This window comes from Bufo bufo, chromosome 6 (genome assembly GCF_905171765.1).
Source record: "Bufo bufo chromosome 6, aBufBuf1.1, whole genome shotgun sequence".
NCBI classification, from domain to species: Eukaryota; Metazoa; Chordata; class Amphibia; order Anura; family Bufonidae; genus Bufo; species Bufo bufo.
Genome location: NC_053394.1, coordinates 257,376,719 through 257,400,779, shown reverse-complemented (window position 1 = coordinate 257,400,779; position 24,061 = coordinate 257,376,719). Strand labels below are relative to the sequence as shown.

The following is a 24,061-nucleotide window of genomic DNA, read 5'->3' as shown; positions in this document are numbered from 1 at the left end:
GATCCGTTTTCTATTGTACCAGATTGTGTCAGTGAAAACGGATCCGTCCCCATTGACTTACATTGTGTGCCAGGACGGATCCATTTTGCTCAGTTTCATCAGACGGACACCAGAACGCTGCAAGCAGCGTGTTGGTGTCCGTCTCCAAAGCGGAATGGAGACTGAACTGATGCAAACTGATGCATTCTGAGCGGAACCTTTTCCATACAGAATGCATTAGAATGCAAAACTGATCCGTTTTGGACCGCTTGTGAGAGCACTGTAAGTATGCTACACATGATGGCGACATCAATTGTAACACTGATACCACCAGGAAAGACAATCTCGTATGGAATGTCAACAAGTATTTAGAAGGAAACCCCATAAGAGTATAAGGGTAGATACAACATATTAGTTTGACAGTAATGTGGAGCATTCATTGATCATAGTTGTATACTGAACACATCTAGCACAATCAGGAAGAACGTTGCTGAAGAACCTCACCTTCCATTTAAGGCTCACATACACCATCATATGTATTTTGCAGTCCGCATTTTCCTAATAGAACCGCCTATTCTTGTGCACAAAATGGACAAGAATAGGGAATGTTCTCTAATTTGCAGGTGGCCGCACTCACATGGACCCATAAAAATAAAGGAGTCCATGTGAAATCCTCAAGAAAAAGGAGATTGGTCCAGGGCAGCGATAAATCCCGTCCATCAGTGCCGGTGACGTCACCGGGCTTCCTGGCAGCCCTATGGAGAGCCCCGGTACGTCACTGGATATCCAAAAAACGTCTTTGTCCTGCTTCGATGCTCCTGTCAGGGGGGCTGCCGGGTAAAAATGGAGATATGTCCGGGTTCAGCTCTGAACCCGGACAACCCCTTTAAACTGATAACTTTTTACAACAGGACTTTTTCACTTTTTGTTGTATAGGCCATTTGTCTTTTGGACATCTGTGAGTGATGTGTAGTTGATTATGGTATGCCAAAGACTATTTAGATACTAAGACAGCATCCATATCTGCAGCATAGTGTGGCTACATTGTGATGCATGTGTTTTATTCTGTAATACTGATGCATTTGGTTACTAACAGACTCTGCAGACAGCAGGTGTCATGCCAGAATATTTAAGAGCAAGTCTCATGGAAAGATGAAGATGGCAGTACCTACCTAGGCGGGATTGTGGATTTACTGTTTGGAGGGATTCAGTAAGTGAGAGGAGGGGGTTGCAATGTCTCTAAAGGTGGATTTAAACTGCCCAGTTGTTGGACTCTAACTGTCGTACGAACATTCATTCATGGGAATTATATGCAGCAAATTGAAAGGGCACTCTGCTGCCCAAAAACCATGACCCTGTATGAGGACGTGCAATGGCAGTAGAGGCGATCGCTTCATGTAAATGCAGCGCTTCACCTCCACTGATGAACAGGCATTTATTGGGAGGGAACGTTTCTTTCTCTATAATCACTTGCTCCACTGGGCTGTGTAAATGAAGCATTAGTACTTTAAGATAATAAATTGATATTAGATTTGATTTGCTGTCATTATGAGTTTGGAGGAAACATCTCACCTGTATAGTATAGTATAGTCAATGAGCTACAGCTTTCATCCTCCAAGTCCTGTTTGCAGGACCACTCCTGCGCTACACCCATTCTATGGAACTCACTGCTCCAGTCTATTAGACTCATTCGATTTAGACTTAATTAGACTCTGTTTTGAGTTTGCCCATAGCCCACACAGAAACGGATCTATTTGCAGATATCTCAGCTCCACTATTCTGTGTTCTTAAAGGGGCTTTCTCAAAGTACACTATTGGTGACCTATCCTCAGGATGGCTGTTCTAGCTGTTCACTGATCCTAGGCCAGTCCCATCATGTTCATTGGTCACAAGGCAGCTTTGTCCTGGGTCTGGGCTGTAATACCACAGCCAATGTACGGCGCTGTGCTTGGAATGCTGTGAGGACGCCACAGCAACCCTCTCAAAAAGCAGATCAACCGGAGGTGCTGAGTGTCAGACCCCACCTATATGATCTTGGTGATTTATCCTGAGGTAAACTCCTAAAACTTGTTACTTTTGATGCGTTAATTTACACTTTATGCCTGCTGTTTTGGAGCTTTACTTCTAATTCCATTGCCAATACAAGGGGCTGGTCTCATGAACACAATTTGCACTGTGTGCTTACTACTGTACTGTACGTCACTCTTGCCATTACATTTAGATTGTAAGCTCTTAGGGACTTCGATTTGTTTGTTGAACCAGGTGGCAATGGTAAGCTTTGCTGAAGAAAATGTTAGTTGTATTACATGTATACAAGTTATTACGTTATGAAGTATGCAATTTATATTTATTTATATGTATCATATATATATATACTGTATATGTATAAATATTTCTCATAATGTGAAGTTAGAGAAAGACCTGGATTTACTAACTCTTCCTGTTGTCTCCTATATATACTGTATATATCTGCTGTGGGTATCACTTCAAAGCAGGAGGCAAGCTGATGAGAGGTGCTCTGGGGATTTGGAGGGTGGTGGGATAGGGTCTCTCATGGTCAGAGCCCTCCCAGACACTTTGCATAAATAAATAAATCAGTTCAGAGTGTGCAAGGAGGAGTGGAGGAGGTTACACAGAAGGAGGGGGGGCTCATCTAGCTGGCTCATCTGATCCCTGCAGTTCAGAGGGAGAGAGCAGTGTGTGTCATGTTACACAGGAGAGAAGATCAGCCACAGCACAGCTCCCAACCAGTTGAGAATTACACCTTCCTAATGGGGACTTCTATGCGGGATTCCTTTACAACTCTCACAAGTCACTGAAGTTTGCAAAGCAGAAGAGGGAAAACTCCACAGCTAAAGACCTTTCCAAGAACTTTTTTCCTCTTCTTTTTCTCAATATTGAAGTTGGGTCTCTAAAAGCTGCAGAAACCTATTTATTTGTGGCTCCCGCACCCTGCCTGGCATATACTGAACAGCTGCTAGTGGAACCACCTTGGGTTGACTCCCTCACCTTTAGTTCTGGATTGTGCTCCTTGGATTAGGATTGTGGCTTATTTATTCTATTTATTTATTTATTGTTCCTCTGGACAGCATGGAGGGGAAGGAGGAGTGGAGAGCTGCTGTCTTCTCTAGGAGTTGTAGAACCATGCCCTGTAGGACAGAGGACTGTGGGAAGTGCAGCAGGTTCCCTGCACTCTTGGGATGTGGGTTTGCCTTATTATCAGTGTTTTCCTTACTCCTCAGTCTCCTGGTTCTCTGCAGAACTTCAGATTTACAGTCCAGGGTTTCTGATTTAGAGAAGTTCAGATACACTCACTTATCTGCCTTAGTCTCTGCAGACCAAAGGGAGACAGCTATTTTGGGAAGAGTTGACCAACTGCTGGAAGAGGTCTGTACATATTTACTTATCGCACCTTTCTACTTTGCTCAAATATTGAATGAAAACACCAATATCTCCACATTTCGCACAGCGGCTGCTGGGAAACACATTCTGTTCTATTCTGGTCTTGTGAAAGCATGCTTGCCTTTATGTTCTACTCTTAGATAACTTTTTTCTTTGCTATTGTTCTGTAAGCTGTAGAATGGTTTGAGGAACTGTTGCCAAAGCAACCAAAGTATCAATGAAAAAAAAGTCTGAAATGTTTAATGTCTTATATTGTCATTATAGTGCAAGCTCTTGAGCATCACTTGATATTTTTTGAGAGGGAAGCACATGTAATAGGGAGACACTTCGGGACACATTTATGAAAAGTGTCATTTGGGTGACAAATGGTGCAATGCTATGAGATGGGCAAAATTGAATGGGTGTATGTGACCTTAACACGCACTGTCCTTAAGAAAACTCTTCTGCCATTCTAAGACGGTCTGGTTGAGTTAAGTTGGTAGGTTTTTGGTAAAAATTGTTGTGCATGTTTTAGAAAATTGGGTGCACATTTGAAATACATTAGACTATACTTCCAAACTGGAGATTGAAGAAAACGTCAATTTTATTTAAGACGACATAAATGACAGGTATATGTCAAAACCGCCATCACTGTAAATTTACCGATTTCCAGCGGAAATCTGTGGCACAATCTTTGTTTTACATGTGGCTTTTGTTGTGGATTTGAATCCTCATTGAAAAATCTGCTGAAAGAATTGACTTGCTGCGGATTTCTAATCCTCACCACATGTCAATTCCCAGAGGGATTTTTCTCCACATTTATTAAAATATCATTCATTTTGCTGTCCCTATAATATGTTGTGGATTTCCCACTCACAAAATCCAGAGGAAAACCTCTAGTGTAACCGCTATCTGTACGACCACACGGCCCAGTCGTGTCACAGTTAAGATGCGCCCGTTCGGTACTCTAACGACGCACAGTCGCATCCCAACTGTGACACGACCGCGCCGACAAGGTTGCAGCATGCTCTAATTAAACTAATGAAGACAGCGCTGTTCAGTGGTCTGTATTGTTAATGGCCACTCCCTATTGAAGGTGCTGTGCAGCCATTAACCATACAGACTCACTGAACAGTGCGGTCTTCATTAGCTTAAATAGAGCCTGCTGCGGCCCTACTGGCCACACGGTACGTGAATGCAGCATGGCTGCGTCACAACCATGACAGGACCGCTCCACGTGGTCTTGGATTTTCTTCTGATGTCTCCTTTACCACGTGACGGTTTTCCAGTGGATCCAAACTCTGCTAAAACCAATGAGTTTAATCAGGTTGTGGCAGGTTATAGTATCTTATGCAAAAAAATTGTCGCTACAGGATATACTGTAAAAAGCTCCAGAATGGCAATCGGAACCCCAAGGGAGACGACCAATAAAGCAAATAGAGCCTTAAATAAACCTAACTTTTTATTAAACATTTGATGGATATATTATGTAGTGAGTCTAAACCTGGTCTTGAAATAAGATGTTTGAGGCTAATATCAGTTCAATGTGATTATCAATCACGATCATTAAATTTTACAGTTACAAGTCATTGAAATATATACCCCAGAAACTTTTAGAATGATTCAGTTCCAATAATAGCTACAACTTTATTTTACAAGAGTATGGACTAAACCCTCTCAGTCATTACACGTATATTAAGACTGAAGATGTCCTCAGAATGGGTCAAATACACAGATAGGAACAATGTATCTCTTTCCTTCATAGGTTAAGTAGAAATGATAGGAATGGTGACCTCTTGTCTGTGGCTTCTTTTGAAGTTATTTCAGTCCTGAAAACTACTGCTCAAAAGCAGCCATGTTTGATTGACGAGGAGGAGCTTGATGGTTTAGTGTCTCCTGGAACATATATAAAACTTGTCTATGTCCCAGAATGCTAACACGGATTACAGGGACACATTTTAGCTTTCTGTTTTACATGGTCATAGATCTTCATGATCATAATTAGGGTAATGGCAAACAAATGATGAAATGGCACCAGAATCAACTGAACCTTACATTTGGGATTAATCGTGTATTGTCAATAAACAATCTTTGTAATCTGAAGGTTGATAGCTCCATGTCCACCATCCTTGTATAGAGGTCCTAGTTGTTGATGCACCGGACATATATATTGTACTGTATATGTCCAAGTTTTGGTGTATATCGCTCCTCCATTAAAGGGACTGGGTAGCTGGTTGTGCTCTCCTACTGGAGTGACAGAAAATCAAAATGATCAGCTCTTGACCACAAACCTATGGTATATACCCGCTGACGGGAACATTGGCTCAGGTATCATAGTGATGATGTGGTTTAAGCAAAGTACACATTTAGTATCATTATACACAAGAGCGCGAGAGGATTATTTTTTATACAATTTTTTTTTCAAGTTTATGGCATTAAATTAGAAATAGAAAAAAAGACTTCCAGTGTAAGGCTAGAGTTACGGACGGTGTATAACCCCAAGTTATACTATGCTACAAAACTGAGACATAAGTAATAAGCAGCTACTGTATATTAGATTTTGATGAGAATGAAAGCTGATTTTTTTTTTTTGTATTTTTATAAGAAATCGTATGGGACTAGTCATGATGTAATCGTGCGCTACTTTATTATTTAGTATGGAAGTAGGAGTCACATTAGTCATATTGAAAGTAATGAAAAACTTCTGCATAGGATATTTACAAGTTGTTACTTTCTGTCAGCGAGGAATTATAATACTACACCGTACATTATAACAGGTTCCTCTTTACTATTGCATATGAAATAGACATTATCTGTTACCTTTTTATTGTCTCTTCATCTTCTAAAGGTTCAAGCTCTATGCCTTTCTTAAAGGACTCCTACACTTGCATGTCATTGTGCAACTTACAGACACAAGATGCATGTCCATACAGCAACCTCTGTGCACTCACTGGTTTCACAGAGTTCAATGTAATTACGTGGTCCGTACTTGCTTTGTGTGTTTCTAAGCACAAGCAAAGACATTGCATTCCTCCATTTATGGTCCTGGCCATTTCAACCCTGGAATCACATTTATATTTTATAGTTACATAAAAGACATACATTGGAAAGGTCAACCAAGGGATGGGAGGGGGGGGGAATGAAGAGGATGGGGTTTGGAGAGGCTAGGAAATTATTGCATGTAAGTTGCAGTCAGGTAAATAAATAACTGCTAATAAGTATAGAATCCTGTAATAGAATGCATCCCGACAGATGATGTTGGGGGAAACAAGGATCGGGCATGTTGACTTTCAAAGCTTGAACCTTTCAAACTTAAGAGAGATACCGATGTAGTAGAGTTAACACTCATGCTTTCTAAACTAAGCAAACACCTTTAATTGCTTTTCAATGGATTTTGTTTCAAGATAACACGATGATTTAAGAAATTTGAGTTAAGAGTTTGAGTGCTAACCCTGCTACATCTGTATGCAGCCAGAAATGTCTGGCAGGACCTTTTCCCCTCTCCTCATTGATAACACTTACTTGCATGTCCCCAGTGGCGTAACTAGAAATTACTGGGCCCCCACAGCAAATTTTTGAACAGCCCACCCCCCAGCAACATATTTTGCACCCCTCTGCTCCTGTGCAACCCCAATTCCCTATGGCTAGTCTAGATCATTCTCCTAGGTGAAGCACGGCAGCCGGTCTATTGGTTTCCTACATGTATATACTGTATATGATGTCACTGTATAATACTGTTGAGGGGGCCCTGACGATAAAATCTTTTAGTCCTCCTCATGGGTTGGCCCCTTCTGAGTTCGGGCCCCAAAGCAGCCGCTTCCCTTGCTTCCCCTATAGCTACGCCCCTGCATGTCCTCCCATCTCCACCTACACATGTACGCTTGATCCACCAAGCCAGCCTATAGCTTATGAGAGTGTATGGCTTTTAGTTTCAGTAGTGACCATCATCATGGATGTTTCGGACCCTTGTGACCCTTCCAGCTCATTTTGGCAGATATAGTATATCATGCTGTTATATACGTCTTTGATAACAGCACATACCATAGTTAGAATGACAATATCTACATCCATAAATTGTCATCACCAGGGCAGGGTGGGCTCTGCTGTAATCCAAGGCAAAGTCTTCAAGATTTTTCTCACCTATCTCATACCTTGGCATTGGTTGTCACGTAGTTATTACACTGTATAATTATAACTATACTTAGAGTAAAGTTGTAATTATGTCCACTACTTCAAAATCTGTCAGTTCTCATAGCCGCACACTAAAAGACTTTGGTGCTTCTGGTCTACAGTGTAGCCTACACTTACGCTTTTCAGCACTTCTTGTCTACTAGCTAGGAATATACAGCGAGTCTGTTTTGTGGCATGTTTGACAGTAGGATTTCATAGTTTATTAATTGTATTATACAGTTTGTGTGTTCTTTTGTCAGCTTTTAGGCCGCAAACTTGCTGTATGGTATACATTCATGAGTTATTGCAAGAAACAAATCATCTCACATCATCTTGTTTGCATATGTCTGTAAAGTTTAACATTGCCGTTTCTCCCAGTGTGGGAAATTTGCTAATCTTAATGAACTATACAAGACATGAACCAATATGTCTCAAGTATAGCTGCACCAAATTCACCAATGGGTCACAGCCCCTGTTCATGAATCCGGTGGGGACGAGAAATAATATCGGGGTAGATATGGCAATTCTTCCTGTTGAAAAATATTAATACATGAGTCTTATATGGTAGAAGATCCACCACAAAGTGTAGTTTAACATTGGTAATTAATGCGTTAATAAATCTGCTCCTAGGTTTTTGCTGTTGTCGTTTCTCAACATCAGCATTCACAATGGGTTTCTTTTAACACTTTAGTGACCCACAATACGCCTTTTTACGGTGGTCACTAAGGGGCCTTAGGCTGGCCCAGCCTAAGCGCTGCAGGGGTCCCCCGTAACCCTAACATTAGAGCTGAGCTCCTGCTCTAAAGACCCGGACTGGCAGGAGCGCTGATCCAGGCCATTTACCCCATTACATCCCATGGGCAATAGCACCGTTGGCATGTAAGCGGTTACAGAGAGAGTAGACTCCCTTTGTCTCCCATTGGAACCCCACCCCAGTATTGCTGTTTTTTTATCATCTCTCTCCCAGAAATAGTTAATAAAAATGAATCAGTAAGTTATGAGTACCCCAAAAAGGCACCATAAAAAACTACAACTTGTCCTGCAAAATACAAGCCCCATCGTCCCCCCAGCTATAGCTCTTTGAAGGCGACGAAGAAAACATTTTTAAAAAAATCACTTGGTCAGTAAGAAATTGTCACATTTAAATACAGTCCAATCTACAGGAATTATGTCATAAAGCAGAAGTAGCTGAGCAGATTGATATATACTTTTTTGAAAAAGATTCAGTAAAAGGTCATTTATTAATTTAAATCACTGCTCATTCTGAACTCAGGGGTCCAGTAGGTGGTCCTAATAAGTGATTTACAACCTGACCTACCTAAGCTTCAATGCAAGGGTCAATCCTTGAGCAGGACCGCCCACATGACTCCTCAGCTCAGAATGACTATATACAGAGAGAGAGAGAATAAAAAAAGAGAGGCAGCACCGACTGAAAGGGAGGGAAGGCTGGGTGCAAGCTCAAAGGGATAAAGCACTCCAAAAAATAAGTGAAAAAATGAAGTGGTTTATTCACCCATTGGGTGAATAAACCACTTTATTTTTTCACTTATTTTTTGGAGTGCTGCTCTATTTATACTCGTATGTATGTGTGTATATATATACTAAGCTCCTTCTGCAGAATTGACTGGTTCCCTTTAATCCTATAAGCCACAGTGCCATAATAGGACATAGTGCGTCACTGGAAGTAAGTAGTTAGGCCTTAGCAAGATCCTATTACAGCTCTGTGATGTCCTAGGAGCTGTGCCCACACCATCACTGGTGGATGCCAGCTGTATTACAAGGCTGCTCTCACTGCTGGTTTAACTCCAATCCTTAGATGCCACAGTCAATGCTGCTCATGGCATCTAAGTGGTTAGAGGGAATGTGGCGACTCCCTCTCTAACCCATTCAGTCCTCCCTTGTCTCGATGTGATTGCAGGGTAACAGGGGGATCCTATGGCAGCCAGAAACAGTTAAATGACAGCTCAGCCTGCGACTTCTGTACCTGACAAGCATGTCACTGGGATTATTTTTCTTCTTTCTATATAAAACTATGTAAATGTTTCTTTAACAATCGCACCAAATGTTGAGGTGAAGAATGTCTTTGAGCAAGTGTCTGCTGAGTTTTCTTTTCCGGTTTGGGTATGTCTCATTGGTGTAGTGTTGCTGACAGGTGTCATAGCAATGTGTGTGGTACTACAGACGACTGCATCAGTGTGACTCACTCACTCGCTCGCTCCCTGTTTGCTTCTACGCTGAAGATAGATTAAAATATGATACTCGTCTATCAGCATTACCTTCCCTCTCACTGCTGGGACCCATTCTATCTACTGCAGGGAAGATGTCCTTCATAGAAACTTAAAAATTCTCTTATTTAGTTCTATCAAAAGGCTATCTTTGCAATAAAAAATCTCAAAAAAAAAAAAAAGTTACACATTCCTTGCCAAACGGGCACCAAAGTATTTAGTTCCAACTGTTCCAACAGTTGCTGTGCCCTACAGTCATGATGATATTAGGCTGGGGTTTAAAGGCAGCCGGAGCCCTGTAATCTGCACATTAATGATACCATTACAGTGTGTAATTATTCCAAGTTGGCTCAGCTATTCTAACATGTTCAGAGGTTTTTTGGGGATATTATTACTTTTATAATAAAACATTTGCATAGGTATTGTACTTCAAAGTAGCAAAAACCCTATAAAGGCAAGTACAAGAAATATAAATATAATAGCAATATACAGCAGACAGTAAGACATATTACATATCGTTTTCTTCAACTGTATGTGTGGACCTATCATAACAAGTGCTGCATAACTTTTGTATCTCCTCTTTCTATAGTGTATAGGGAATTGTAAGCATTTCATATTTCTCACAACCCCTTCCCTCACGAGACACATAATCAGCCATCTTTAGTTGAAGGTAGGAGGGTGTTCAGTTATGTGCCGAATGCAGCACTTCCATGGTTTTCACTATTCTGTTCATCTAATGGAGCAGAACAACAGAAATGACTACCGGTGGTGTGAACAAATGCTTCAGACTAAAAAAATTGGTAAAAAAATTCACCCATTTAGTCCCCCATAGTATGGCATGTGAGGCAACTAATGGACTGCAGTGGCTACGTCCTGGCCACAGACGGCGGAAACGCTAGAATAATTGCACTGGATCAGAGGTAGAATTAAGTGGTGAAGAGGTAAGTATATTTTATATATATATTTTTTTTTTCAGACAGAGTGCACAGTGACAATATGTTAGAGAATTAGTATGGGCTGATTAGAAGTTGTACATAGTTGTATATAAGTTGTATACCCTTATATATGCTTATATTCTATAAGTGGGCTTGATATCTATCAGGTTGCATTATGTCAGATTTAGGTTTTATGCTTGCCCCCATCTTACAGATCCATAAGTCTAGGGATACACAACGACATGTGTCGCGCGACACTGATGTCACACCAATGTCGCTCGACAATTTTTATAATGATAGTCTATGGTGTTGCACTGACATGCGACATGCTGCGACTGCGACAGGACAGTAGCAAAAAATCCATCTAAGATGGATTTTTCTGCGACTGTCGCATGTCGCAGTGCGACACCATAGACTATCATTATAAAAATTGTCGCGGAACACATGTTGCAATATAGTTGTACCCTATGTGTCAAGTCGCATGACACATGTCGTCGTGTAGCCCTAGCCTAAAGGTTCCTTGTGGTATGTATTTTTTCTAATATGGCACTAATGTTATCCTATAGAGACAAGAGATTCTTCATCACCTTCCCACCTATTGGTATTGGGGGGTCATTTATTGCCAGTTCTTTGGACTTGAAAAGTCACAAATTTCAGCGCAAGTGACAAAATTTGTAGCTAGTTTTCAACACCCTTGTCACTTTTTCAAAAAGTGGAGGCGAGTGGGTGGGAGGAGGTCCGCAGGTGGGACCCTGCGGCTCAACTTATTTAACAAAATGTGCGTCAGAAAACTGGTTCACATTACACGAGAAATCTATTCCTAGTTCCTGGCTGGAGTAGATTTCATATCTGATGCACAGATAGCAGAAGATGCAACAAATTCCTTATACATTGGTTGGATCTTCATGCAGAAGGGTGTTAACTAATACTGGCATGTGAAACACTGTCCTTTAGTAAATGAATCCCATTAATAGAATAAAGCTTACATTTTTTAGGCTGTCTTTACAGGTCCGATTTGAGTTGATCTTTTACACACCAGTGGCATCAGAGATTAGTTTCTGCCCATTGTGGCCATTAAAGTATAGCTTATTTAATCTCACAATATAGAACTTTATACCTGTCCTCAGCAAAAGTACAAAAATAGGACTTTTCAGCATCTTAGAGGGACCTTTTGGATTGTATACAAAGTCTCACAGAATTAAGCCTTGATTGATGCGTGCTGCTGACTCTACGGAAGCATGCCCGCATACAATTAATTGTTGTCCTACAGGAAATTGCTAATAATTGCACAGGGACTTCCTGGTGACATTTGACTTCTTCTTGTATTTCCCTGGAGGTATGTACGTCAGTTTCCAGAATATGGTGTTAAAAGATACAAAGTTTTAGAATATTACACTTCCAAAGTTGGCTTGGGCAATTAAAGGGATTGCACATATGCTTGCTTGTTATGAGCAGTGAGCGTGGAACCACTGTGTCAACCAAGTTGTTTGAGTTTGGGCTAAACCTAGGGGTGTTATCCTAGCAGCTCCCTAGTGTTCACCCTGTAACCCATGTACAGGGATCTGGAACCTCATTGCAGGGGAGCTACCAAGCTGCTACCTCCTAGTGTAGTCCCGATGTGGTTGACAGCTGACCCACGGAGATCAGAGACACTGGTACAAGGCAGCGAAGGAACATGCAAAACATGTAGTCAGGAACTGGTCAAAGTCAGGTAGAAAGACTTCATGCAAATCCGTGAAAAAGGCCTAGGCTGACAGCTGAGTGTCAACGGTAAACAGGCAAGGTTGGTACATAGGCAGACAATAGAGAACAACACCTTTGCAAGGAGCTAGCATGGTAGGAACCTTAATTGCTCTGGCAAGGAAATGAGGTCAGCATCACAACTATGAAGCATCACACAGAGGAAAGGGAGGAGGGGAGTGGTAGGGAAGGCAAAAATGGGAGTAGTAATAGTTCAATGAGTAATGTTCATAGTAGATCTAGCGGAGTAGCGACAGACCTGGACCACTGCTGTAGCAATATCATAAATGGAGATTCCATTTTTGAAAAAAGCCAGCTCTGGGGGTACTCACCATTTAGAACAGAGTTTGTAAAGATAGGGTAACCCCTTCAGTAATACTAGGCCTCCATCACACAACAGTGTTTCAGTTTCGGAAATGTGCTCCATGCGATGGCCGCATTTTCTGGCCTGAACACTGCTCTTCTGATCAGAAATCACACCATTATAATGACTTATAATGCTATATGTTCCTGCCTGACTACAGGTCTACTGTACTGTACGGCATTAGTATATGAATATAGCACAGTAGATCTGCAGTTGGGCAGGAACTTACAGCATCATAAGTCATTTTGAATCTATGAGTTTGGGTCAGATGAGCAGTGTTGGGTTCGGAAAATGTGGTCATCACACAGAACGTGTTTCCCAGACTGAACACGCTTGTGTGAAACTGGCCTAATATCTGAAATAAGACAGCAGTTTTTGCTACCAATATTCAGATCTCTGTAAACTTACAAGCCATTACATAGTTTCCTTTCTCTACTTCCACTGCTCACCATTATCCACCTATTATTTTGTATTATTTGGAAGCATAGACAGCTATTGTGATGATATCTGAAACCAGATGCTGATCCAGATGACAGCTGGCGGCATATCATGAAGACACATTTCAACTGAGAAATGTTGTGAGGACTTTTCTGGATTTAGGGTTTTAATGTTAAGAGTAACGTATGCATTTTGTGTGTAGTGTAAATGTATAAATAGTTGTTGGCATTGGGAGGTCTTGTCAGATTGCCATGCTTAGTGAAATGTGGCTAGTTCGTGCAGGGTTTGGCAGTCTGGACAGGATGCTGCCGTTTAGCTGCTCATGGTGGACAGCTGCCAGTATTAGTAATACATGTATGTCCCAGTTCATAGGGTTTACCTCTCTTTCATTACCACAAAGCAAGATACAGAGGTAAATATTTAGGGCTCATTCAGATGGCTGTATCCTATCCGCAAAAAAATGCGGATCCTTTTTTTTTGCAGATTAGATGCTGACCCATTCACTTCTCTAGGGCCCTTTTCTATTCCACGTTGTCGCAAAACAAATGAAACATGTCCTATACTTATCCGCGAAAATCAGTACATGGCCCCATTGAAGTCTATGGGTCCGCAAAAATACTGAATGCTATCCGTTTTTTTGCGGATCCGCAAAAACACGGATAGCATTCTGTATTTTTGCGGACAGAATACAGCCGTCTAAATGAGCCCTTAAATGTGCAATTTAATATTAGGCTATCTACAGTATATTATGTTATATTAATGCCTCACGATTTAATATTAGGGTATCTATAGTATATTATGTTATATTACTGCCGCACGATTTAATATTAGGGTATCTATAGTATATTATGTTATATTACTGCCTCACTATTTAATATTAGGGTATCTATAGTATATTATGTTATATTACTGCCGCACAATTTAATATTAGGGTATCTATAGTATATTATGTTATATTACTGCCTCACGATTTAATATTAGGGTATCTATAGTATATTATGTTATATTACTGCCTCACTATTTAATATTAGGGTATCTATAGTATATTATGTTATATTACTGCCGCACAATTTAATATTAGGGTATCTATAGTATATTATGTTATATTACTGTATCACAATTAGCAATTAAAATGACATAACTTATCATTTCCCCTGTTAGTTTATTGCTTTATCGATACTGCTCCATTCTTTCTCTATGGGACCACCAGAGATAGCTGAGTACAACCTTTGGCTATTTCTGGCGTTCTCATAGAGAATAAATAGAGCAGAAAGGCGCACGCTTGACCTGCCACTCCATCAGACTGGAGGAATGGGACCCCATTTATCAGATCGGTGGGGATCCCAGAGCTCAAGCCCCTAGCCATCAGTTATCCTCTGGATAACTTCTAAACTTGGCATAACCCCTTTAATTATATAGTCTCCTTTAAAAATGCTCTTGTATATTCCTACATATTCTTATTGATTTAAATGGGCAGATAGATGTGACCACACATACTGTGCATGTCCATCATTGTTCTGCAAATTAGCACCTCCTCAGAAGATGCACATGGGACTCCGCTCTTATTCATGGAATATAACATATAAGTCTGATAGATGTGGGTCCCACCTCTGGGACACTCACGTTTGTGGAGAACAGAGGTTCTCTGACCCCCTAGGTGAGCTTGAACTCAACAAAATATCATCTGCAATTCTGGTGGTCCAGTCCACAACTGTAGAGACCATATCAAGACTGCCCCTTTTTACCTCCTGTCTGCAAATAAATGAGGCAACTTTGGTATCTACCTAAGGGCGCTGCCACACATTCAGAGTTTTTTATGCAGATTTGGAAGCCAAAATCAGGTGTGGATAATAAAAATTGAAAAAGTATTAATGGAAGATACTCCCGCTCCTCTTTTTTGAATCCACTCCTGATTCTGGCTTCAAAAAACCTGAACAGGTGTCAGCACCCTAAGGTTTAGCATTTAGTATGATTGTGAATAAGCTGATGCCAATTTCAAGATTTTTTTTTAGCCCTATTGCCAAGAAAAGATGAGCCTGTCGCAGTGCTTCGTCCTAATGTGTCTTACATCTGTTTCTTTGAATATTTGTAATACCCACAGAAAATTCAGTCTTTAAAAATGAAAATGAGCTTGGACAGGAGCTAAACACATTGCAAAAACTGTGAAGTCCCTTAAACTGGCCACCTACCTACAGTATGTATGTTTTCAGATGCGTCTAGGAAATTTTGACAGGCGGAATATACAGTCATCCAAAACATTTTGGAATCATAATTTAACAGTGATATGCAGTACCAGATGAAAGGAAAGAAACGTGTGAAGAACATCTTATGGACTTCTATACTATAGATATAATCTCTGCACATTACAGACCCATAGCCTGATGCTGCCCCAAATGGAGAGTCTAATGGCAACTTGTCCCTTTTCTGACTCCTGTCATGTGCTGCGTCTTTATGAAAACCTTGCTTTGGTTCAGTTCATTATATGTGTGTGTATATATAGATTAATAGATACATAATTAATATATAAATTGAGACCGACCAATGGATGGATGGATGGATAGATAGATGGATAGATAGATAGACATATACAGGTGAAACTTGAAAAATGTGAATATTGTGTAAAGTTCATTTATTTCAGTAATGCAACTTAAAAGGTGAAACTAATATATGAGATACATAAACATAAAGGGAATCAACAAGGTAAAAGAGGAGAGAATATTTAAAAGAAGAAAAACTGCTACAAGAGGACACAGTTTTAAATTAGAGGGGCAAAGGTTTAAAAGTAATATCAGGAAGTATTACTTTACTGAGAGAGTAGTGGATGCATGGAATAGCCTTCCTGAAGAAGTGGTAGCTGCAAATACAGTGAAGGGGTTTAAGCATGCATGGGATAGGCATAAGGCCATCCTTCATATAAGATAGGGCCAGGGGCTATCCATAGTACTCAGTATATTGGGCAGACTAGATGGGCCAAATGGATCGTATCTGCCGACACATTCTATGTTTACATGCAAAGCGAGATATTTCAAGCCTTTATTTGGTATAATTTGGATGATTATGGCTTACAGCTTCTGAAACCCCAAAGTCACAATTTTGAGGTACCCTTTGCTCAGGAGGTATGGAATAATTAGCTGACTAGAGTGTGATACTTTGAGCCTAGAATATTGAACCTTTTCACAAAATTCTAATTTTAAGCTGCATTAATGCAATTCCTTTTAATTTCCATTACTGAAATAAATGGACTTTTGCAAGATATTCTAATTTTTCGAGTTTCACCTGTAGATAGATAGATGGATATAAGATAGATTTGAGATAGATATTAGATAGATAGATATGAGATAGTAGATTTTATTAAATATTTTTTCCATAAATGACAATTCTGTATCATATTTTGTTATAACTCTGCGTTGTGCCATTCCTCTGTTATTCCTCCTAGAAATGTATTCATAAATTGACAATTGTTACCATTCCCTTTTTGAAAGGGGTGTATGCTTACAGAGTAAGCAGTGACTGGACAATATCAGAGTGTGCATGTATACTCCCCAAATTGTAACACCCAGTTGTCAATTTATTAGTACATTTCTAGGAGGAATAGCAGAGGAACAGTATAAGAGCTCATTGACATGACTGTATAGTCATCGTGCTCGGTCTGCAAAACACGGGCACCGGCCATGTGAACTCTATGCTGCGGGGCAGACCGATTGACTTCAATGGGTCTGCGATTTCAATAGGTTCACATGGCCGATGCCTGTGTATTGTGGACCCGCTGTTTGCGTTCCGCAACACGGGCATGATGACCATGCGGTTGTGTGAATGAGCCCTAACACATATAATCTTGAATTATTATTTTATGGGGAATACAGTCATTTGTCAAAAAAAAAAAACACAGACAAAATGGAGAGTTGACAGGTCCTCATTAATGCATTTTGAATCTGTAATACCTGTAATCATATCCCAACACAGAGAGATATTAGAAATGGCTCTCAGAATTTTAATGTACACCAAAGAGATGTTTTTCCTTTCTCCTGTCAGGTCTCTTTTTGAGAAATCGGCATCTTCTTATACTTACTGATAGATGACTGAGGATCTACTTAGTATGTTACATTTATCTTATAGTTGGCTCCATTTCAAAATACATTTCCTTTGTTGTGAAAATGTTCTTCATGGCGTGTATTATCATTTCTGTTCTTTGATGGAATCTAAGATGTGGTTTGTGAAGTTATGCAGTCATTTTATGGCTTGCTTTCCTGCTGAAGAACTTATGTCCTAGGAAGCCCATGGATTCTGGAACCTGGAGTGGCACAAGCTCTATATCTAGTGGTTTCTGATTCCTACCACCCATGATCCATGGAGTCTAGCATGACAATGCTTTACCTGTCCACAGGGGCATAGCTAAAGGCTCATGGGCCCTGGTGCAAGAGTTCATCTTGGGCCCCCCTTCACTAAGTGCTTTGTGGCCAGGGGGCAGGGAAGCACATTGCCTTCCTGCTGCCTGAGGCAAAAATTGAAACCGCACCCCCCACCATGCCAAATTCTTGACCTAACAACTTCCCTCCAGCCAGAGGTGTAACTTGACCAGCATGCACCTTCTATAAAACAGGTGTCTTCTCATGTGGTACAAGGGTCTTTGGGGCCCCTCAGGCTCCTGGGCCCGGTAGTGACTGCTACCTCTGCACCCCCTATAGCTACGCCCCTGCCTGTCCATAAAGCAAGCTTTTCTGAGGTGGAAATAGTGGTAGGGATCCCTTGGAGAGTGGAAAACATGTTAATAAGTTTCCTCATGATTAGGGTTGGGAATGACGGTCTTAGGCTTCATTCACACGTTCGTGGAACATGGTCCACGAGATACCGGACTGGCATCTTGCTAGTGGTTGCTATGACACTGTGCGATTCATGCCATCGCTGCTGTACAGTAATACACTCGTATAGATGATACAAGTGTATTACTGTACAGCAGCGGCGGCACAAAGCGCACGACGTCATGGCAACCAATGACGCCGTGCGCTCCTGCACTAAGCAGGATGCCAGTCCGGTATCTCACGGACCGTGTTCTACGGACGTGTGAATGAAGCCTTAGGCTTACCAGATTGCTCCAGGATATGATAATGTGCGTGCAGTGGTATTTGTCTGACCGAATCCAGGCGTATTTGCTGGGTAGTAGCTGAATCTCTGCTGGACCCTGATATAGTCAATGGGGGCGGCATGCATTCTGCCAATGCCAGATCCAGAGAACTCTGGCAGGCTGTTCCGGGAGAGAACTCCACAAATGTGAAACAGGTCTAAGGAAAAATCCACAATGTTCCTCAAAATCAACTCCCACTGATCTATTTTAGTGATGAGCGGCAGGGGCTATATTCGAATTTGCGATATTTCACGAATATTTTGTAGAATTTAGAGAATTAGAGATTATTTTATTGAATGCGATAAATCGACAATGTAAAACTTGCGTAATGCGAATTCGTAACGAGAAATACAGGCATGGGTCACTTTGGCTACATTTTTCAAGCTGGTATAAGTCTCCTGAGACTGGAGAAAATGGTTGGCAAGGCAGAACATTACAAAAGCTTTATATGCAGATAGAGTCAAGTGCTCCAATAGATTCGCGATTACGCTAATAGGCAGTGATTAGAATATTTTATCGCACTACGTGTAACTTCACATTTTAGCAGGTCTGACTACAGATTACTGATTGGTGCGCTAAGTATTGTTGTGAACTTGACATTGCTTCCTTCTCATTGGCCCACAGCAAGAAGCAGAGAGAAATCATGTGTTCAGATGGAAAAAAAATGCTGAATATTCAATATAACGAATATATAGCACTATATTCTAAATATTAACGAATTCTCAAAGTGGCGATATTTGCAATAAAAATTCGCTATTCGAATATCCGTGCTCAACACTAATCTATTTCCCAGTTAACAACATTTTTCTGACATTTTTTTCCATGTTCATATGTGCCCACATTGCTGAAAAAAATAAAGTTTTATTTTAAGCAAATGAGCCTCTAGGAGCAACAAGGGCATTGCCTTTACACTTAAAGGCTCTGCTCTCTCTGCAACTAGCGCCCCTGCATTTTGATTGACAGGGCCCAGAAGGTGTGATGATGTTTACACTGCCTGGACCTGTCAATCAAAGTGCAGGGGGTGTGGCAGTTGAGGAGAGAGCAAAGCCTCTAGGAGTAACAGCAACGCCCCCATTTCCCCTAGAGGCTCATTTGCATATATTAAAACATCATTTTTCTCAGCAATGTGGTCACATATGAACATGGGACCAACACAGATGTCTTCAGCTGCCAAGTGCACATGTAACAGGTCAGCCAGTTTCATAGGTATAGGTCTGCTGACAAATGACCTTTAACTGAAAATTGTACATTTTAGAGAGAACCCTTTTTTCATAATTACCTTTTGATATCAGCATAGTTTTCATTCTCTTACCATAAAATCATAACAATCCCTGAATGAGGAGATCAAATGCGAAACCTGATAAAAATCTAATAGAGAATTTTGTTGAATGTTTTGCAACGATAAAGGACAACTTTGATTTATCTCCCAGAAATAATGTGGAGCCATCTTAACCCCATTAATGATTCCTAAATATTACTTAATAACATTTGACATTCACCATGGTCAGGTTGGATTTTACAGGGTGTGAAGCCATTGCAAACACCCCGTAATACTCTACCTAATGTTAATATTACCTACTGACCACCACACCAGTGACACTGATGGGGACTTTAATGTCTCATGTGAAATGCTGATGTGTCCCAACTGATTTGGAATGTACCTCTTCCTGACGTATGTCCTTGTCAACAAGAATATTAAGCAATTGGGAATTCATCTAGGGGTTACCTGACAGTGGACAGTAAAATATGGTGTCTCTGTTTGCTTCTGTTTGGCAAGCAAAGGAAATTGATCTCCTAAGAGGATGAGTAGTCAGAATGAGGTCAATACTTCTGTCTGGACATTGAGATCTGACTGTCATCCACATAAAGTCTCAACTGTAGTGTGTTCAGCCAACAGCTAAATCCCCAATGTTCCCTATAAATATTCATTGTTGGCTCAGCAGAGCATAAAAGTTTAGGTAAAAAGGGAGATCATTCACTGTGACACCCCTGGTACCATTTATCTCCTATTGGAACAAATCATGTTGAAATGTTCATGTCTTCTGTGGGCTGCAGTTGGCTGCCTCTATACACATTAAATTGTTGACTGATCTCCCAGAATTTGGCAAGTCCAGCCAATGTTCATTTATGGTCAGTAGTGATTAGCAAAGTTTTGAAATATTGTATTTGGCAGTTTCGCCAAACTTAGTCAAGAAATTTGAATCATTACAAATTACTTTGTCACTTTTCACTTTTCTTTGTATGGTGCGCACGCAATGACTGGAAATGTCAATCGCTCCGTGCCCCCACCCCAGTCATATGCTGCATTCAATGCTGATCGCAACATCTGAGACTTACTCTCGGGGGTTAATACAGGGTTAAAAAATATATCTATATATAGTCATCGCATCCACTTGATCGCGGAGTGGCCATCCGCTCCCATCTTGATTGAAGAAAACCCGCCAAAGGACCTGTGGAGAGCGTGATGACCTCACTACGTGATCACCCACTGCCCATGGTGACGTCATCACGCTCCACGCAGGTCCTTTTGAAGGTGGAATTCGATCCAAATTTCAGGAAAAATTTGATTCATCACAAATCCGAATTTCTTGCCGTCTTGTGATAATTAATAAATTTTTCGCAGTAAAAAAACCCAAAACATACTCGCCTCATCTCGATAGAAGAAAACCCGCCAAATCCTGCACCTGCTGACATGTGACATCACCACGTTAGCGCGCTGGCCAGGCACGATGATGTTATCACGTCAGAGTGCGAGAGATTTGGTGTCCGCGACAGCCTTTCAGTGATAAAATGGATGAGGTGATCCTAAATAACCCCAGAAAGGCCTCAGATGTCGCAATCAGCTTTGAATGCAGCATCTGGGGATTAAATGATGGGCGGGTGCCATCGCTATATACAATGAAATGCGATTTGTGACAAAGTACTTTGTAACAAATTCAAAATTCTTGGCGAAGTTTGGCGAAGCGGCCGTATCAAATTTTTTAAAACTCCGCTCATGACTAATTCTCTAAGAAGATGGGGCAGTATATCATATATGGTGGGAACTTAAAATCTGTTACAGCAAATCTGGTCTAGATACCTCTTTTTAAAGTTTCTGTGTTTTAGGTGGAAATATTTAATTTCTAGCTCCCTCTTGTGCATATTAATGGCTTTGACATTTCACTGGGCAGAAGTCCTTTTTTTGTGTGGTCCACGCCAATTTAGATGGTATCTTGGTTGTGGTGGTCATGTCCCTCATGTTCCTTACCCACATATAGATACTATCTGTATCAAAAGGGATGTAATGTTGTTTAAGAATGTTTTGTCTTTATTCTATCCCAGCAAGATCAAAAAGCCTGCTGCTTTAGGTTGTGTGGGAGGAACTGTTCCTAACTCCAAAGTCTTGTTTATACAGTACATAGGCACAGTTACACATATGCATTTTCTGCAAAATGAGACTACTGCTAATTTATATACCAAAGAAATGTGAAGGTGTTTTCCTTGGCAGCCCAGCGGTATCAGTATGTACAGAGCCAGTTTTAGACAATATGTGGCCCTGGGCAAAATGGGACAGTCAGTTCAAATTGTAGTATGCCAGAGTATTGCTAAGGTCTTAAAAGATCAGGGTTAAAAAGCATATGACCCCCCCCCCCCTCAAATTAATTTATATATGTATATAGTTGTCAAATATTATTACTAAACAAGGACCTAATATTAACACCACAGTGATGAAATATCAAATAGTAGTTCTCCCTGTATAATACCCCCTGTAGTTCCAGTACATATAATGCTGCCTCCATAGTGCCAGTGTGTGTGTATATATATATATATATATATATATATATATATATTTATGTATATACAGTGTGTGTGTATATATATATATATATATATATATATAAGCCCCCCTGTAGTGATATATATACTGTTTCTCTATTCCCCCCTGAAGTGGCAGTATATAATGCTCCCCCTGTAGTGCCAATATATACAATGCTCCCCCCATAGTGCCAGTATGTAATGCTCCTCAGCTCCACCCGAAGTGTCAGTATGATGCCATCACGACTTTGTGCACCATTCTAATACCTTGTTCTACTGACTTCCATAGTAAAAAAAAAAAAAAAACATTGAGGATACCAACTTTTCAGTGACTTCACTTATGGCGTTAACTCTGAAGTACATATTAAATGCATTGGTCAATTGCCCTTGATGTTAGGATGTCTATGAGATATCCTAACAAATACATCCCCTCTGGTTTAGTGGGTTCAGAAATGAATTCATACGTAAAGTACATGCTACCACCTAATCAGAGGGATTCATCCAACGTGATTGTATACAAGAGGTTTCTACAGTATAGTGTAGTGGTGATAAATTATTTTATTATACATATAATTAAAAATAATATGAAAGTAAAAAATAATATCTGATGTATAAAGTTTTTTTGGAGAGTGTCAGAGATATTCAACAACGGGGACCGTAGTAGATGAGACCATGGTATGGTTAGGTGCCCGTAATGGATATCTTGGATAGTCTTCAAATGGCCATATAGCACCCTTTGAAGACTATCCAAGATATCCATTACGGGGACCTAACCATACCATGGTCTCATCTACTACGGTCCCCGTTGTTGAATATCTCTGACACTGTCCGAAAAAACTTTTTATACATCAGATATTGTTTTTTACTTTCATATTCTTTTTAATTATATGTATAATAAAATAATGTATTACCACTACACTATAGGAACCTCTTGTATACAATCACATTGGATGAATCCCTCCAAATGAGGCGTGCACAACCTTTCTGTATTTGATATTCACTCTTTACCTTATAGACTGGGTGTGTCTATATCGGTTGGGGCACCCACTCCATGTGCAACAATTAGGTGAGCCATCACAAATAAAACATTTTCACCTGATCAGAGGATTGCCATTGTCCCCCACGCTCCTGTGTGCATCCGCTAATTGTCCATATAGACATTACCTGTGTTGCCAATTAGGTAATAGGTGAGAGAAGGTGCTGGTGAAACCAGTCTCTTCACTTTTACTCTCCCAGGCCAATAAAATATAGGCTCTATGTTTGGTGCCTATATTCTGTCAACAGAAAGTAAGAAGAATCTGTTAGGAGCTTCTTCAGCATATCTTGATAGACCCTCATTATTCATAGAGTATCAGTGCTGGAAGTGGAGGCTGAATTCTGAGGAGAGGAATTTGTAAAGGAAGCAATTCGGGTAATAGGTATATAATAGGAAGTTACAGTAATTTAATTTACTACTATATAATCCTGAGTAAAGGCAAACCTTGGCTTCAGCCCAGTTATTCTAAGCTGCTGTGATCACAGAGGAACAGCAGTTGTGATCCTGCAATCACCCATGAAAGATGCTGTCAATCACACCCCACGGGAAAACTCTGATCCTATCTGTTTAACTCCCGTGTATAAATTTGAAGCTATATTTCATGCACTGCAAAAAGATGCCAATGTTATAAAAAAAAACATGAAAAGGTCATGGCTCTCACAGTAAGGTAAAAACATCATTGTGTCAGTATTCTGGTATCATGTGGACTTACACAAGTTGGTACTGTGGCTGCTCCGCTTAATCCCTGATCATTACAACGTTCTGCGAGACCATTGTTATTGATAAAGTGCCACACATCTTACATGACACTTGAGGCACGTATAATACATCTGGCAGATATTTAATTACAATTTAAAAAAAATTATATTTGTATAT

At 40.4% G+C, this 24,061-nt stretch overlaps 1 protein-coding gene across 14 annotated transcripts in view; it reads left to right on the top strand.

Annotated features, from left to right (window-relative positions):
- Positions 1-2,673: 2,673 nt before the first annotated feature.
- Positions 2,674-24,061, top strand: part of COL13A1 (collagen type XIII alpha 1 chain) — a 263,539-nt gene continuing 242,151 nt past the window's right edge. For all 14 annotated transcript variants that reach the window (XM_040436364.1, XM_040436362.1, XM_040436356.1 and 11 more), the window contains exon 1: positions 2,674-3,366. In XM_040436364.1, coding sequence (XP_040292298.1) covers positions 3,070-3,366 — 297 coding nt within the window. In that variant the 5' untranslated portion in view covers positions 2,674-3,069. The remainder of the gene's footprint in view (positions 3,367-24,061) is intronic.